The 16,289-nt window shown below is 39.5% G+C and overlaps 1 protein-coding gene, 1 long non-coding RNA gene and 1 pseudogene across 2 annotated transcripts; 1 reads left to right on the forward strand and 2 right to left on the reverse strand.

Annotated features, from left to right (window-relative positions):
- Positions 1–2,925: 2,925 nt before the first annotated feature.
- Positions 2,926–6,870, reverse strand: LOC116187471 (annotated as a pseudogene).
- Positions 6,871–8,767: 1,897 nt separating this feature from the next.
- LOC116215850 lies at positions 8,768–11,853 on the forward strand. Its single transcript, XR_004158580.1, has 2 exons — positions 8,768–9,292; positions 11,552–11,853. It is a non-coding gene; the product is annotated as an uncharacterized LOC116215850 (long non-coding RNA).
- A 1,620-nt stretch (positions 11,854–13,473) lies between these two features.
- On the reverse strand, positions 13,474–15,536 carry LOC116188631 (guanine nucleotide-binding protein subunit beta-like protein). Its single transcript, XM_031518107.1, has 3 exons — positions 15,142–15,536; positions 13,930–14,506; positions 13,474–13,807 (listed from the first exon to the last, which is right to left on the reverse strand). The coding sequence occupies exons 1-3, from the start codon at positions 15,438–15,440 to the stop codon at positions 13,706–13,708; spliced, it is 978 nt and encodes a 325-aa protein (XP_031373967.1). The 5' UTR covers positions 15,441–15,536; the 3' UTR covers positions 13,474–13,705.
- Positions 15,537–16,289: the final 753 nt, after the last annotated feature.

Raw genomic sequence — 16,289 nt, forward strand, 5'->3', positions numbered from 1 at the left:
GACGAACTCCATTGATTCTTTTCGAGATTGCAATCGGAGCGTCCTTATCTTTGTCTTTAATGAAATTCTTTTTCTTGTTGCAACGCTTCGAAGCAATTTCTTTATGAATAATCCTTGGATATTAGAGTGTGCGGCATATACCTATTTCGAAACATGGATGTCTGAGTGGTCGCGAAAGTTGTATATATGTGTTACTCCCTCACACTCTCACGCACACTCAAGATCACAAACTCTCAGAGATTTGCAGGATTGCAAAGTTGAGAACAGAACAGAAAAGAAAAGTACAGAGATGAGAATGCAGGGATGAAGAGATCATTTCATTAACTGCCTTTAATGTCTGGCTTCGATCCCCTAATTTACATATAAAGACAGACAAAAGTAACTGCTTCCTACAACTAATTTGAAATTCAAGAAAACTGACTTACAACAGAAGTTGCATTTGACTAATAGACAAGAAACTAACTTAAAACCACATGACCAGATCAGTAACTGATCAAATCGAATATTTATGCTTATTAAATTATAATATTTCCTTCATGATCAGCCAAAAATATATATAGAAAATCATAGATCTCTAAAAAGATAAATATAGTATATTTCATACAACATCCCATGAGCAGTTAAACAAAATTTTTTGGGTCATAACTTATCACAAGTACTATATACATAGCTCTAATACCTGTAAAACATAAAGTTCTAGCTAACTATCTTCCACGTCGAACCCCGATATCAAAATGATTCTCCTGTGCAGCCTCTAACTTATCTGAAAAATAATATACAGAATGTGAGCTGCATCTCAGTGAACACAAGATTTCACAGTAAAATGAACTACTATTAAATAAAAAAAATATTTTTAAACGACCAAAGATAATACTAACATACCCAAGTCCATCATTTAATTCACCAACACAACATATTATATAATATATATATATATAAATATTACTTAATTCGTTCTTAAACAATCAATTATCTTTATAACCATATAAAAATATAAAAATTAACCATTAGCTTAGCACCCCTAATATTTATACACTGACTAAATCAAGATATAGCAAACAACACGGCTTTCACATAACAACTTCAGACAACCTCAACAATCATTACATCTATAGCAATCAAATCGGCAAAAACAATATATAGCACAACCAATCAATGGAGCCATAGGGTCACATTTCCTCGCAACTAAGTTATAACTAATACCGTGACTCGCCTCTTAGCTTAAATCTCCATTACTTACCTTACCATGTCTCATAACCGCGCCACCCATTATCAAGCCTCCAACCTAACATCCATTTTATATCCCGCTAGTTCAATGGTCTAGGCGTCCATTTTATATCCCACTAGATCAACGATCTAGACGTCCATTTTATATCCTACCGATTCAACGGTTTAGATATCTATTTTATATCCTGCCAGATCAGCGGTCAACGACACTCCCTCAATTCTATTACGCCGAGTCTAACAGTCTCATGGCTATAACAATCGAACAATATCAGTATATACCAACACAATCCTTGCACCAACCTCTCATCTTTAATATCATTTCCTAACACCTGTATCTTGTTGCCAAAATCTACCAACCTGTCTGCAAAATCCTTCACTGTCTCAGTCTCTTTCATTCGCACCCTCTCAAACTCTCTTAACAGATTCAACACTTTCATGCCTCTAACCTTCTCATCTCCTTCATACTCCTTCTTGAAGTAATCCCAAATTACACTTGTAGACTCAAGCCTCATGATTCTTGTGAAAATGGTAGGTGACACAGCAGCATAAAGGCACGATTTTGCCATAGCTTTCCTAGTCACTCTCTCATTATGCTACTTGATCTAGTTGATGGTAGGATTACTAGGCAATGGAGCAACTTCATAATCCTCCTCCACTGCCTCCTAAAGATCAGCCCATTCCATGAATGCCTGGATCTTCCCTGCCCAAGCCTGATAATTTTCTCCATCAAACACGGGCATTGTGATGGTGGAGAACCATGTTGCTGACGCAAATGCCTCCCTCTCCAATCCGCAGTTTGCAATTTACTTCCCAAATCAGCCCTTCTTCACAGATCCTTAGGATCTCTTGTAGGCTCTGATACCACTGTTATTCCCTCACACTCTCACGTACACTTAAGATCACAAACTCTCAAAGATCTGCGGGATTGCAAAGTTGCAGAGCTGAACAGAAAAGAAAAGTCCAGAAAGGAGAATATGGGAATGAACATATCATGTCATTAACTGTCTTAATGTCTGACTTCGACCCCCTTTTTTACATATAGAGAGACAAAAGTAACTTCTTCCTACAACTAATTGGAAATTCAAAAAACAACAACAACAACTGTTAGAAAACTAACTGACTTACAACAGAAGTTACATCTGACTAACATACAAGAAACTAACTTAAAACCACACGACCAGATAAATGTTGATTAGTTGAGAATGGATATGGGGATTCTTTGTTGTTATACCCCGGTAAATGAGCAAAATTTTTCATCTGCAGTTGCTTCATAGCTTTGACAAGAGACCGGTGACATGGAACCTTTACATTTCCTTAGATGGTTGTCGAATCAGGAAACCGATAAGGCCATTGCAACCGATTTGAGATATTGCAGTTGGCTTGTCTATAAGGCTGTCGTACAAAGGGCGCAAAGAAGACATACTACAGACAGATAGAACTTTGCAGAACTTTGGCTAGATGGCCACAATCGAATGATTCAAGAAAACGGTTAGAGTGGCTAAGAGAATCCATGAACTTGAACACAACATTTCTTGCGGTGCAAGGACCAAATATGGGAGCTTCAACGTTGATGTGAGCCTAGAGGAATAGAGTGGCGGTTCTTGATTTTCTGTTCCCTTAGCATTTAGATTTCTTTTCGTTCCGGAAGAAGCAAATTAGAATGAAGTCCTGTAGGGGACCATAACAGGATTCGAGAAAGACATACTTAAGAGTTTTATTCTTCTTCACCGTAAAACGGAAACATGACACGGTACAACATATTATTCAGTTGACTGACATAATAAAATCTTTTACAGCACGACACTTCCTTTACTAAAGGACACGAAAATGGGCAAACAGAATTAAGTGGCCGGCCGTAGATAAAGGGGAATCCAGGAAGTTCGAGTCGGAGGCGAGTCCCAGACAGAGAATGCGCTCGAAGATCTCATCCATTTCTTGGTCATGTCCGGAAAATGCCGGTCAATCACATCCTTTAAGGTTTCTGTTGCGTTAACCCATTCTAGGCCTTCCTCTGTATATGTTTTTGCATTGAAATTTGATGTGAAAAACCTGTCTGCCTCCAACCTCCTGAGAATTAACAAAATTGCATGTATAGAAATTCATTAACGTAAACTTGAAGCTCGGAAAAGAAAAACATGATGTACATATATTTGATCTTTACCGGGTAGCCATCAGAAGGAAGATGAAGAAAGCCGTTTCACTTATCGCGAATCCGGTGATCTTCTTCTCTGCTTGTAAGCCGACTAAGAGATCGAGCTTCTCCACATCATCTCCATAAACTTCTTGCAGGGCTGTGATGACTTCCTCATCTTCCGTCAGATCTTCCCAGTGGCTAATCGGGATCATGAGCATGTTCCTTTGAACTCATTGTAACGAGCAATCCCTCTCTCCCGGTCTCTATAAACTGAACCAGAAACTTAGCATTAGTTAAACAGACTATAACAAGTAGAATACCTTTGATTGTGCAAGTAATTTTTTTTTTTTTGAGGAACATTAACACATGACGTTATGGGATGAAGTGAAATTACTTTCCAGGGCAGGCATATCGACTAGGTCCGGCCTATCTTCACCGTTAACATCCTGAGGGATGAGTTTTCTCATCCAGTTCGGGTAATTGTAGAGATTTAGAGCTCCACATGCTTGATGACCCATCGACACGACCATTTGTTCCATTCCGAGCCTTGACAGTCTCTTCTCCCCTTCTTTCCCAATCATTTCCTCCATTGGCACCCTATTGATCAAGCACAATTCCGATAAACGAGTAGTGATTTTAGTTCCAAGTGATGGAGATATTACAGAATTGGGAAAAAAAAGGACAACGATAATGATAATTACTCTTCTGCTACAAGCAGGGATCCTTGTTCCGTAGTTTTAGCTTTGATGTCTCTGAGGATGAGTTTATCGGGAAGCAGCGAATGCATCCTGTAGACGCTTACAAACTCTTCCGTGAGAGAATATGGAACTCCATAATCTTCTGGCTTTTTCTGACCAACTATTCCGCTTAATTTAGATCCCAGGATAGGCCCGAATCTGTCCTTAAATCTCTTCCCGAGGATACCATACCTGCAATCGCGAATAACTCATATCAGGAAATTGCAATAACAGGTTGGATATTCTACTGTTTCATTGAACATCCCATGAATTGAAATACCAGTTTATCCTCATTCCTTCTAGGAGAGTGTTGGTCTTCAGGAGTTCGACCGTCCAGTCAATGGTGTGGATTTTGGCAATCACAGCCGAAGTCACCAGCCTTGCGTGGTGATAGAGCCTCTCGTCATCGAAATCGGGGTAACATTCCTGAACAGGATTACCAATTAATATCTCAATGTGAAACCCGAGAACAGATATCTAAGTTAATGAATGAAGATTTCCATCGTAAATCGAGCATAGTCTAGGAATAAGATGGAGTCCTACTTTCAGCATATCGCAAACAGAATTATGTTCCTTGATGAACAAGACTTGAAGGGTCGAAAGTCCCACCCAGGAATTCCGCACATCACCAGAAATGGCAATTCCCTTCTTGTTGTGTTCGAGCAGCCCGTTCCCTGCAATTTTCAGCTTCCCATCCTTGAATGTCCTCACCTTTCTCATTCCGGTTTCATCATTTCCTTCAATTGCGCTTGCATCCCTGTAACCATATCAGGTGTCTTAGGTCTGTAACTTTCATGATGATTACTATTTGAGAACTCCAAATGTTTCCATTATTATACTCCGAAATGTTGGATTATTTTAATTTTGAAAACTTACCACCATGCAGTCCTCCTATTCAGATAACCGATCTTCACATTAGGTGAACTTGTCAGGACCTTCTTCGACCGGAAAAACCGGAATGACTTCAATGGACACATGTTCGCAACTTCTTCAGGTGCTTGAATTTCGACCTGCTCATCGCATAACAATTCAAGTCAGAGTATTTAATCAGCAACAGATCCATTCAGCTACACTATGGAATCCATGTCCCAAAGCAAGGATTAGACAGAAACTACCCATTCTTATAAAGTACGATTGGAATGGAAATACGGAAATGTCAATAGGAAAAGGTCATCTGAGTCTTGCTCGGAATGTACCTGTTGAGTGTCCTCCAAGTGATCGACCCAGTCATGAATCATAAATTGGATCCACGAGCAAGCGAGCATGTTGAATTGCTTCCCGGTGTCTGCGAATTCTTTCCTAGCAAGTAGCTTCGTAGCTACAACTGATGGATGGGGATCCATTAACTGTGCACAAGAACATAATTTTACGATAATTTCTACTGTCATGGCGAATGATGTTGGTTCTAACTGAATCGCTACTTACCCCGTAATGGGATGTCGATGGGGACATGTTTCGTCCGAAGAATGTGCCCTCACTCCCTGTCAGTTGATCATCAGGGTCGTTGAATGTTCCATCGGCTGTCCGATACGGGTATTTCTTGACATTGTATTCTCTTCCTGCGAGTTCTCCAACAGCCTTGAGATTGTACCGATCATGCAGGTGCCTTCTGATGCCTAAGTAAGTAAGCCCAATGAAGACAGGGAGCCTGTGCCATATCCCCAGCTTGTCCACAAAGTGTACTATCTATTATGTACATGCAACCATGAAGAACTGATTAGACAATACATCTTGCTATGAACATAGGAACTTCTAAGAGCATGGAGAATCGATTGTATGAAGAATACTGCAGCAAGTTATGCAGGGGCATCCCGATGCATAGTTTAGGGATTAAGGCATCCAACTTATTTTGAACATTTTCAACATCAAATTTAACGACACAAAAATCCCAGCCCATCCTAGAATGTTGTTCTTTTGTTGGATGATCAGCGGTTGCTACTGGTTAGCTCGGGCGCAGCTCAACTGAATCACCTCCCCGGGCGAGTCGAAGACAAACGTTAGAAGACTGTTTATACTAACAGTTTGCATCAATGAGCGTATCAATACCAACTAAGATTTAGTAATGACGAATATATAATAAGCTTAAGCTTGCTTTGGGGTAAAGTTATGTAGAATGAACTTGGAACGGTTTCACGTAAAATTATCATAGTTAAGCACGGTGAATGAATAGGAACACAAGGGACCGAAATCTCCAGTAACGGTTCTCTCATTGTGGCTAGCCTGAGAAGACCAAATCCATGTCTCAATTTCGGAACCACCTGTGTCTGTACCCAGCTAATTGATGCATTGCATGGTGTCACGAGAGATGTCCCATGCACTGGACGTGGATGTGATACCGAAGGGCTACGTAACAACTACTAGCCCTGCGGCTTCTTTTAAAAGATACAAACCTAACTCTTCTTGAAAACTTAGACATGCAGATGAAGATCAGAACCGCTACAGTTCGTTATCCATCAAAGACTTGAAAATATAAATTTTATATCGAAAATTGTGATAATAAAATGTTGGGTATGCTGCAAGCAGACATATGAAGGCGGATCAATAACAAGCACATGTCCATGCACTCAATCATGAATGTTGTGCACAATAACGATACTGCGCCAAACTTCGAAAAGGAAGAGAGATTATCGTTATTTATACATGGAAGAGAATGGCGTCGAAGAAACTCATTTTGGACACGAGAGGGCGAAGCTGAGGGTGAACAAACTTAGATGACAACGATGCAAACAACGAAATCCCCATTTCTTCTTCCTCCTCTTCTTCGTAAGCAAATTAAATATCTGATTCTGTGATGAGAGCATCTAAGGCAGTAATATATATACGACTTATGAGCTGTACGTCTTGGACCAAGACTTAATTATAATAGAATACCACACGAAACATAGGGGAGAAATTTTCACACCGATCTTATCTCGTCCTGAGTCTTGACTAAACACCAATTTTAAGATTTATATTCTAAAACATATATGAATATGCATGTTTACGAATGTGTGGTGAATCTGTATTCTGAGAGAGTATACTACTTATATAGCATTTTCTTTTCGGTAGATATTACTTGTATAGAATTAACTTGTATATAATTATCTTTTACTAATAAAGTCTGATTTATTAGGCGTTTTCGCAATTAGCATCACTTCTATATTTTAACAGATACTAGTGTCTTACACGGAATTGTGTTCCGGGATTTTATTCCAGTCGTTTTGAGATCAGCCAGCTGAACTCGGAATTTGACGATTCTCTGAATAGCTTGTTCTGTTTGCTTCTGTCAAGCTATCCCGGAAGAGGCAATATATAGCGAAATGTCATAGGTGACGAAACTGTGCCACAGTGCCAGAATTAGAGGTGTGCACGGATACCAAGTATAACCAAAATCGATTGGAACCTACCATTTAAGGTAGGTTCCGAATATTAAAATTAAGAACCGGTAAAAACATATTTCGGTTCTTGCATATAGGGTACCCAGAACCGAAACCGAAATCGACACCTGGATCAGATAATAATTTCCCTAATTATATTCATATATATTTATCCCTTTTACTTTATTCTATTTCCTTTTTCGTCTCTCTCTTCTCTTGGTGGAAGTTTCGCATTCCTTATTGTCATAAACTTTAATGTGACGATGATAGGTGTATCCTCGGTGAGGCATGATCGTATTACAGATGTTTAGTTTTATGGATGGATTGAATAGACATATTACTCTTTGTTGTAGATATATTGTGGATTTAATCTAAATTTATGTCGATATTCTGTTATGTGTTATTACTGATTATGGATGAGATATTTTCTATTTTATTTAGCGAGACAAAAAAATTTACAAGTTCCAACAGGGTACCCGGAACCTATGGGATGATACAGGTTCCGAGTAGGTTCCGGTTTCATGACTCAACAGGATAGGGTTCGGTTCTAAAATATTGAAACATGTTTCTTATAGGGTAGGATCCGGATATCATGAAAAAAACAGGGCGTTCAGAATCGAACACCGCTAGCCAGAATAGTACTTTATTGAAGTTGAAAAGCACATGATGGATTTCAAGGTCTTTGGTCATCTCTATTACGGGAATGTATATGGAAAAAAAAAATCTCCTTACCACGGGCATTTGAATAATCCTTCGTGCTACCGCTAACACGGCATAGAAAGGGTCATACACTACGACTAATTTACATGGAGCTGTAGTCTGAATATATATATATAGTGGTTTCCTGTTTTTCGATTTTCAGATCTATGGACTATGTATATATATACCTTTACCAGGTGATCTGTACGTAGTTGACTGCGGTAGAACGTACATGCATTTTATTCATGTAATGCATATATATGAAACGTGGTCACACGCTCATCACTCGATTCTCAAATGGTCGGTCTCGACGTGATACAGCGCGTATAGAAAATATCTGCTTAATTTGCAGCTTTAATGGTGATGAAGACGCATGCATAAACCACAGCCACATGCAATCCCGATCAATACCTTGTCGTAAGTAAGATGTATAATGAAAGCATGAAAATTAAGTCTTTATCTTTTGTATGTGATTGTTAAATGCCTCTTACACAAAAGTCAGGCAATTCGAACACCGGAACGAATATGCCAACTTTTGTTCGAGCCGGTTGTTCGGTCACGGTGGATGCAGATGTTGGCCCCTACCCGAGCTTCGCATTATGTGAGACCCGGCATTTTCACACATTCATGCATATAGTGCGTGTATATATATATATAGTGTGTATATGTTGATGGCACTATAACAGTCGGAAGTATATATGCTATGTATATATATTTATGGTGCAGATTGTTAAATATGGACTTGGAAAACATGGGCTTGAAAAAAAAAAAAACGTTAGGAACCCACATGCCCCAAATAACTTCCCTTGAACCCGTAATTTCCACCGCCTCCTTCATCTCAGCATTTTCATTTTATTTCTGGTCTAGAAGCTTTCGGGCAAAAAGAGAAACAGAGGGTGCGTGTGTGAGAGAGAGAGAGAGAGAGAGCTCCATTCGAGAGGAGAGATAGGACGGACGATAGAGTGGTAGAGAGGGTGGCAGGGAGGTCGGGCTGAAACTCATGCAAGAGAGGGCCGAGCTTCGGCTTTGTTCACGGGAAGAAGAACAGAGCAGACCCGACTAGAGAAACAACGCGAGGGAGACAACCGAGCCGAGCCAATTTTGAAAGAGTAAACGACTAAACTTGGGGTTCTTGATTAGTAAGTTGATTCTCCTAACTCTAGACACTCTTATTCACTGAGTTTAGGTGCAAATTGAGCCATTTTCCTCTTCGTTTCAGTTCGGTCTGAGGTTAGATGTACTCACAAATCGAGTAGGTTCTGATGTGATTTAGTTCCCGTTACTTAGCCTGATTCTTCTAATTTCATGGGTTGCGTAGGTGGTCGGATTTCATTCAGCTGAGAATAGGTTTTGAAACAAAACTTACTTTGATGTTTACTGGAAGATTCATGTGTATTTTTGCCACCTCAGTTTAGTCTAAGGGGTGGTTTACTGATTGGATAGTGGGATTGAGTAATTAAGCCGTGAGTTTGATTTGATAATATGGCTGGAATTTATATATACACACACTACGCATCTTTGATATCTGGAAAAGGAAGATAGGTGTTTTGATGAGTTTTAATGTTTTTGGACTACCTAATATGTTATACTGAGTTGTCTTGGCGAAATAATTGATGTTGGTTTGAGCAAGTTCTATTGATGATATTCTTTTAATATGTTTCTTGAGAGATGGTGGAGTTTCCGTTAATGTCTGTCAAATTTTGTTTAAGAGCCCCCGAAAATTTGGCTCTTTGCTATGAGAATATGGTAAAGCTTTGAGGTAATTTTATTGAATTATTTCCCGTTGTTCGTTTGAGATTTCACTATATTTGATTGCGGTATGCTTCTCAAATTGCTAGGGGGTATGAAGTAGATAAATTGTTGAATTTGAAGGAATTGGGAAAATGGGTCAATTTCAAGTGGAAATTGTTACTGTTCTCATGCTTTGCTCTGAATTGCCTAGCTAGTTATGGCCGGTACATCTATTTCTCAACTTTGTTGGGCTGCTAAGTTATCATTTGTTATTATAGCTTAGATAAATTAATGTAGTTTAATAAACTAGATTGTAATATATGTTGGTACTAACTTGCATTATTTCATGAAGCATTATTCTATAAATTTATCTAAGATAAAATTATAAAGAGATCACTAGGGGAAATTAGGTGCTACCTTCATTATTTTTATTGCTAGATAAGCATACTAGAGACTATTATTGGATTGCTTTTCATGAAAACTATTCTAAATCATATTGAAATGGAAAACTAGCTTATAATATAATCTATAATTTTTAGGGGAATAAACGTATTGTCAAAAAGAATGATTAGTTACTTGATGGTGTAATATATGCTTATAAATTAGTTTCTTGTTAAATTTAATATCTGTCAAGGATGGAGTATATCAATGCCATGTATCTCGAAAACTTGAACTTGGTAATTTATTTTTGGGAGTCATCGGTGAGTACTCTATTCCTTTGTGAAATGATATATATATGTATATACTATATGAATACAAATTATATGGAGTATTATTTAAGAAGAATATTGTGATAGATATAGATTAAGAAATCGTTTTTGCTATGTTGTGTGAAAGGATTTGAGAGATATTACCCTTTTATGTTTCATTTTGGCTTGAGATATGTGATGCGATTGTGCATGCTGATCATGTATGAGATATGTGATGATAATATGAAGTAATCTGTTGGGATTGTGCTTGTGTATACTAATATTGTTTGATCGTTTATAGCCATGGGACCGTTGATCCGACGGTATATAAATTTGATGCCTAAACCGCTAATCCGGCGGTATATAAATTGGACGTTTAGACCGTTGAACCGGCGGGATACAAAAAAGGACGTCTAAACCGCTGATCCGGCGGGATGTAAAATGGACGCCTAGATTCTTACTGCCGGAGGATAATGAGCAGTCCCCTCTTATGAGAAATGAAATGAGGAATTTATGGATATGTGTGCGAGGTTACGGTACCGTCACAACTCTGTTGCGAGAAAATGCAACCCTATGGCTATATTGATTCATTGTGCTGTATATTGTTTGTATGATCCGATTGTTATGAATGTGATGATTGTTGAGGTTATCTGAAGGTATTCGGTGAAAGCCGTGTTATTGTTAGAGCTTGATTGAGTCAGTGTATGAGTATTAATTGGTGCTGAGTTAATGGTTAATTATAATATATTATATGGTTATAAAGATAATTGATTATTTAAGAATGAATTTAGTAGTGATTTGTATGTATTTTATAATATGCTTTGTTGGCAAATTAAATGACTGACTTGGGAATGTTAGTATTATTTATATGAACACTTGGTCATTTAAAAATATATTTATTACTGCATATAGTTTCATTTTACTCTTGAATTTAATACTCATTGAGATGCAGTTCACACCCTGCATGTATTTTTTCAGATGAGTTAGGAGCAAGACTAGCAAACACATGAGAACTGTTTGGACATTGGGAATTAGCTTAGAGGATTAGGTAGGAACTTTAGTTATTGGATAAGTATTCTTTTTGTATAGAATGTATTGAAAATGTTACGATCTGAATATTTTGTTTAGTTGGTTTAGTGATGTAGTTCTGCTGGAATATATATATATATATATATATATAAGAGCTTGCTGGATTGGTTATATGTTTTTGGAAGTTATGGAAAGCAAGTTTTTATGTTAATAGTTCATGTGATAATTGATATCGAGGAAATTTAGGGAAAGTTTTGTCGAAATTTCGGGTCGTGACACATTATGAGAGAAACGACGGACTCGACCGCCGGAATCACATTTGAGATGTTGAGTGATTGGATCACATGTTTGCTCCCCCTCCCAACTCATGAAAGCCAAGTCCCGGCATTAAGAATGGCACGAATTTATTAACCTACGTGCGTGGAACATTTCGGCCGGATTTCCAATGTCCTGGGAAAGGGAAGTGCCATCACTGTTGAGTGAGAAGAAAAGCGAAAATATATATGTACGAACCAGTTATTAGCAAATCTACATTGATGACCCTCCATAACACGTATTGGGATAAAAAAGAATCGGGAATTCAATCCTGGTAGATGATGTAATTAATCATTGGTTTGTATCACGGTTAGATGCTAGGGGTATGTACGGATATCGGATATATCAAAAATCAGTCGGAACCTACCCGTTAGGGTGGGATCGAGGTAGTTTGTATTGCAAATAGAGTAGAGTCCAATTATTAAAAGACGGAACCGGTTTCACCGATTTCGATTCCGGTTATCGTATATAGGGTACTCAAAATCGAAACCGAAATCAGGACCCGAATAATAATCTCTCATTATATATATATATATAGTTATATTCAGATATTCTTATATTTAAAAAAATAGGCACTAATTTTAAAAAAAAATCATAACCTATGTTGATATTCTATTTTGCGTGATTACTGATTATAGATTAAACATTTTCAGTTTAATGTAGCAAGACGAAAAAATTTACAGATTCCAACAAAATACCAATATATGGTATAATACAGGTTCCGGGTAGGTTTCGGTTTCAGGACTGAACAGGATAAGGTTCGGTTCCAAAATCTTGAAACGTGTCATTTACAAGGTAGAGCCTGGGTATCGTAAAAAAAGGATATGCGGACCCATACACCCCTAATTAGACCCCTTAAATAATGCACACTTCGAAACGGATACTAGCAATGGACCACAAGCACGGCCCATAGTTCATGGGCCCACGCAGCAAACAGCCAAGAGGCCCAAAGAGACATATTGTGAGGCCCACGTAAAACTCAAACTGACCTACTCAATGTGCAGCTGCAATGACTACAAGGGCCCAGGGGCAAAGATACGAATTACAACAAAGGATCCGCGCCAAAGCGTTCTTGCTTTCTTGGATGTATAAGGTTCGAATTGGCACGTCAAGGCTAACATCTAAACCAAAGGAGCCTACAGCTCACCTAGTTGGAGCATCTTTTAGGTATGAAAAGCTCATTCGCGATATTAAAAATATGAGTAAAATCCGCCAGTTGGCGTAGGCGCGCACAAATGGTCCGGCTCATGGAGATTTAACTAAACCAAACAAGTCCAGAGGTGAGGCTTTCGATCCTGCACCACCCAAACTCAACTCCTGCTAGTAATTCTAGCACTGAGAATGGCAGTCTTGATGTTGTTCACGTCTCCGTGTCACAATCTTCGGTGTTCATAACACAAACCAGGTATGTCCATAGTGCGATCCGAATCAAAATCACATCTAGGTACGCTCCCTCTTCATCCAGTTAAGGAGGCTTCGGACAGTTCTTGAGCATAGACAACTATCGCGAATATGCAGAACGAGATTCAGGTTTTACCGAAGTAAAGGCATCAAACTATCTTAGCTCAAGATCCAGTGTATCTATTAAGACCAAAACCGAACATATAGTTCGAAAGCAAAACATATTCTTCCATCAAAAAGTAAAAACAAGTAGAGTACTCAGCCTTGTTTCCAGCCAAAAAACAGAGGACCTAAATGGAGGACTTCAAATCCGCTACTTGCCTAATCAAATGCTCCATTAAGACAAAGATGAAAGAGTGCAACTGAAAATCTTAAATAGCAGTACTTCTAATAGAGACCGATTCCCCAGACTCTGATAACACCGTCGTTGTAACCACTGAACAGGGTGCTCCCATCAGCGCTCCAGTTCAAGCTCGTGCAGTAAATCACCTGCAACAACCAAGGAGAATACCCAAAACAGTCAATATCATCATAATGTCATCAGGATGTATCGCATAATATGAAATCATGGGGGAGAATTAAAAGCACAGGTAAAAGCAGTATCCTCATACCTTCTTGTTAGAGGTGGCAGTGGTTCCATCGGTCTTGTCAGCCTCATTCTTCAAATCAACCTTGAGATCCTCAACAATGCTCTTACTCTCGAGATCCCAGATCTTAATGCTGTGCTCAGTTGCTGCGCAGAGCCAGTACCTGTTCGGGCTGAAGCAGAGAGAGTGGATGATAGAGCCAGCATCAAGAGAGTACAGCTTCTTCCCTTCGGCGAGGTCCCACAACAGAATAACTCCATCTTTGCCTCCACTGGCGCAAAGCGACCCGTCAGGAGACACGGCAACAGTGTTGACATAGCCCGAGTGCCCAGTGAGGGTGTTCCTCAGCTTGCAGTTTGTCAAGTTCCACAGCTTCACGGTCTTGTCCCATGAAGCAGAGACAATGGTGGGCTGCAGCGTGTTGGGACTGAACCTTACACAGCTAACCCAGTCAGTGTGGGCATCGCCATCCTGAATTGTGTACTTGCACTCTCCAAGAGTGTTCCACAGCTTAATTGTGCGATCACGGGATGCAGACACGATCTGACGGTTGTCCATGGAGAATGCAACCGAGAGCACATCCTTAGTGTGGCTCGTGAACCTAAAGTTGACCCACAAAAAACATATTAACATCCTAAACTTCAATTCCACCAGAATAACCAATACTGATACCACTACACATTTCCCAAATAAAATCTCATTCTATACAATCAGCAACAAGTTAACCAAACCAACCGAGATCATAACAAGGCATAATCCGCGCAGACATTCGTTAAGCCAAGAAGAGCTCTAGCACACAATAGCCGGTCAAAAGGATAGAATTCGGCAAGAACCAAAAATCAGCTTCTGGAAATTTAGATTATCTCACACCAAACACAATCGAGACGACACGGGTATTCTACCAAGCAGTTCCAGCTAATCATTTGGCCATTTCGCAAGCAAGCCAATGTTGAATACCATAAAATATATATATTGAGCTATGAATATCACAGAATTGCTATCAACAACCTCTTAGTAGTTGGGAGCGCTACCCAAATTTATAGAGATCGACCTCAGCATCGACCAGAAACCTCAGTGATATGTTATGAAACAGAACCAAAGGACAAAGCTTTCCATATCAACAGCACACTCCAATTCTCCAGTAAATCACCAGTAAACAAGCGAGACTCATCTAAGCAAATGGCCAGCGGTGAAAGTAAAGATCGTTAGCGGTAGTAGATCCAAGAGATCATATACCTCCTGGTGGAGACACCGGCGTTGAGGTCCCACAGACGGAGATCGCCGTCCCAGGAGCCGGAGAGCGCAAACTGGCTGTCAGAAGAGAGGACGACATCCTGGACAAAGTGAGAATGGCCAGTGAGACGGCGGTGGGGAGTGCCGTAAACCTTCTCCTCCTTGGTGAGCTTCCACAGAATGATGGACTTGTCGCGGGAGGAAGTCACGATCATGTCGGAGTTGTCGATCGGGGTGGCGATGGCCGTCACCATGTCGGTGTGGGCCCTCATGGTGCCCTTGAGAGTCAGTGCCTCTGCCATTGTCAAGGGGCTTCAGAGGGTTAGGGTTTCACAGAGGAAGAAGCAGAACTCTTGAGCTTCGGCAGTGAGGCGGAGGCAAGGGACGAAGATGGAGTCTTCTGTGTGATTATATATGTGGGCGATTAGGGTTTTGGGGGTTCGCCATGATGACGTCGCAAATGCAAAGGAATTTATCTCAATTTGCTCCTTGCATTTTCCCGCAATATCAAAATGATCCCCGTACTTTCTTTTTCATCACCCCAAAGTGCAATCTAGATCACGAGAGTCGGATATCATCTACCATGCGTAAAGGAGGGAGAAGTTGAGCACTCCTTAAAAGATAATAATAATAATCATAACCATGTTAACGATGGAAATGACGTCCTCACGAGGTTTGAATATCATCCGTCAGACGTGAAATGTTAGTGTCATATTGTTGTACCAACAATTTTATAATCTTTTCGATCGATGATTGCTCACTGCGAACTGAATGATTGCTCGTTGAATTTTTATATCTATAATAATTACTTATTTATAAGGCAATAAGATCTTATGATCCGCTATGAAACAGATCAAGGGTACTAAAAAAAGTTAACAATCATGACCTTATAGACATTTAGATCGATGCTTGCTTTATGAGGGAACGATTACTCGCTCAATTTCCGAATTCGCAATTCCCCTGAGTCATATTGATGAAGTATGAGCACGCAATGCATACCCTCAAAATATAAATATGGCAAGTGGCGGGACCTTCTCGGGAAACCCCCAAAATTTGAGAGAATTTTGTGGAAAGATCATCAAATACATGAGGTATAGTACAATTATCATATTATATTATATTATTATAGAGGGGTGAAGTAATCTGGGCCA

Source organism: Punica granatum, chromosome 8 (assembly GCF_007655135.1).
Source record: "Punica granatum isolate Tunisia-2019 chromosome 8, ASM765513v2, whole genome shotgun sequence".
NCBI classification, from domain to species: Eukaryota; Viridiplantae; Streptophyta; class Magnoliopsida; order Myrtales; family Lythraceae; genus Punica; species Punica granatum.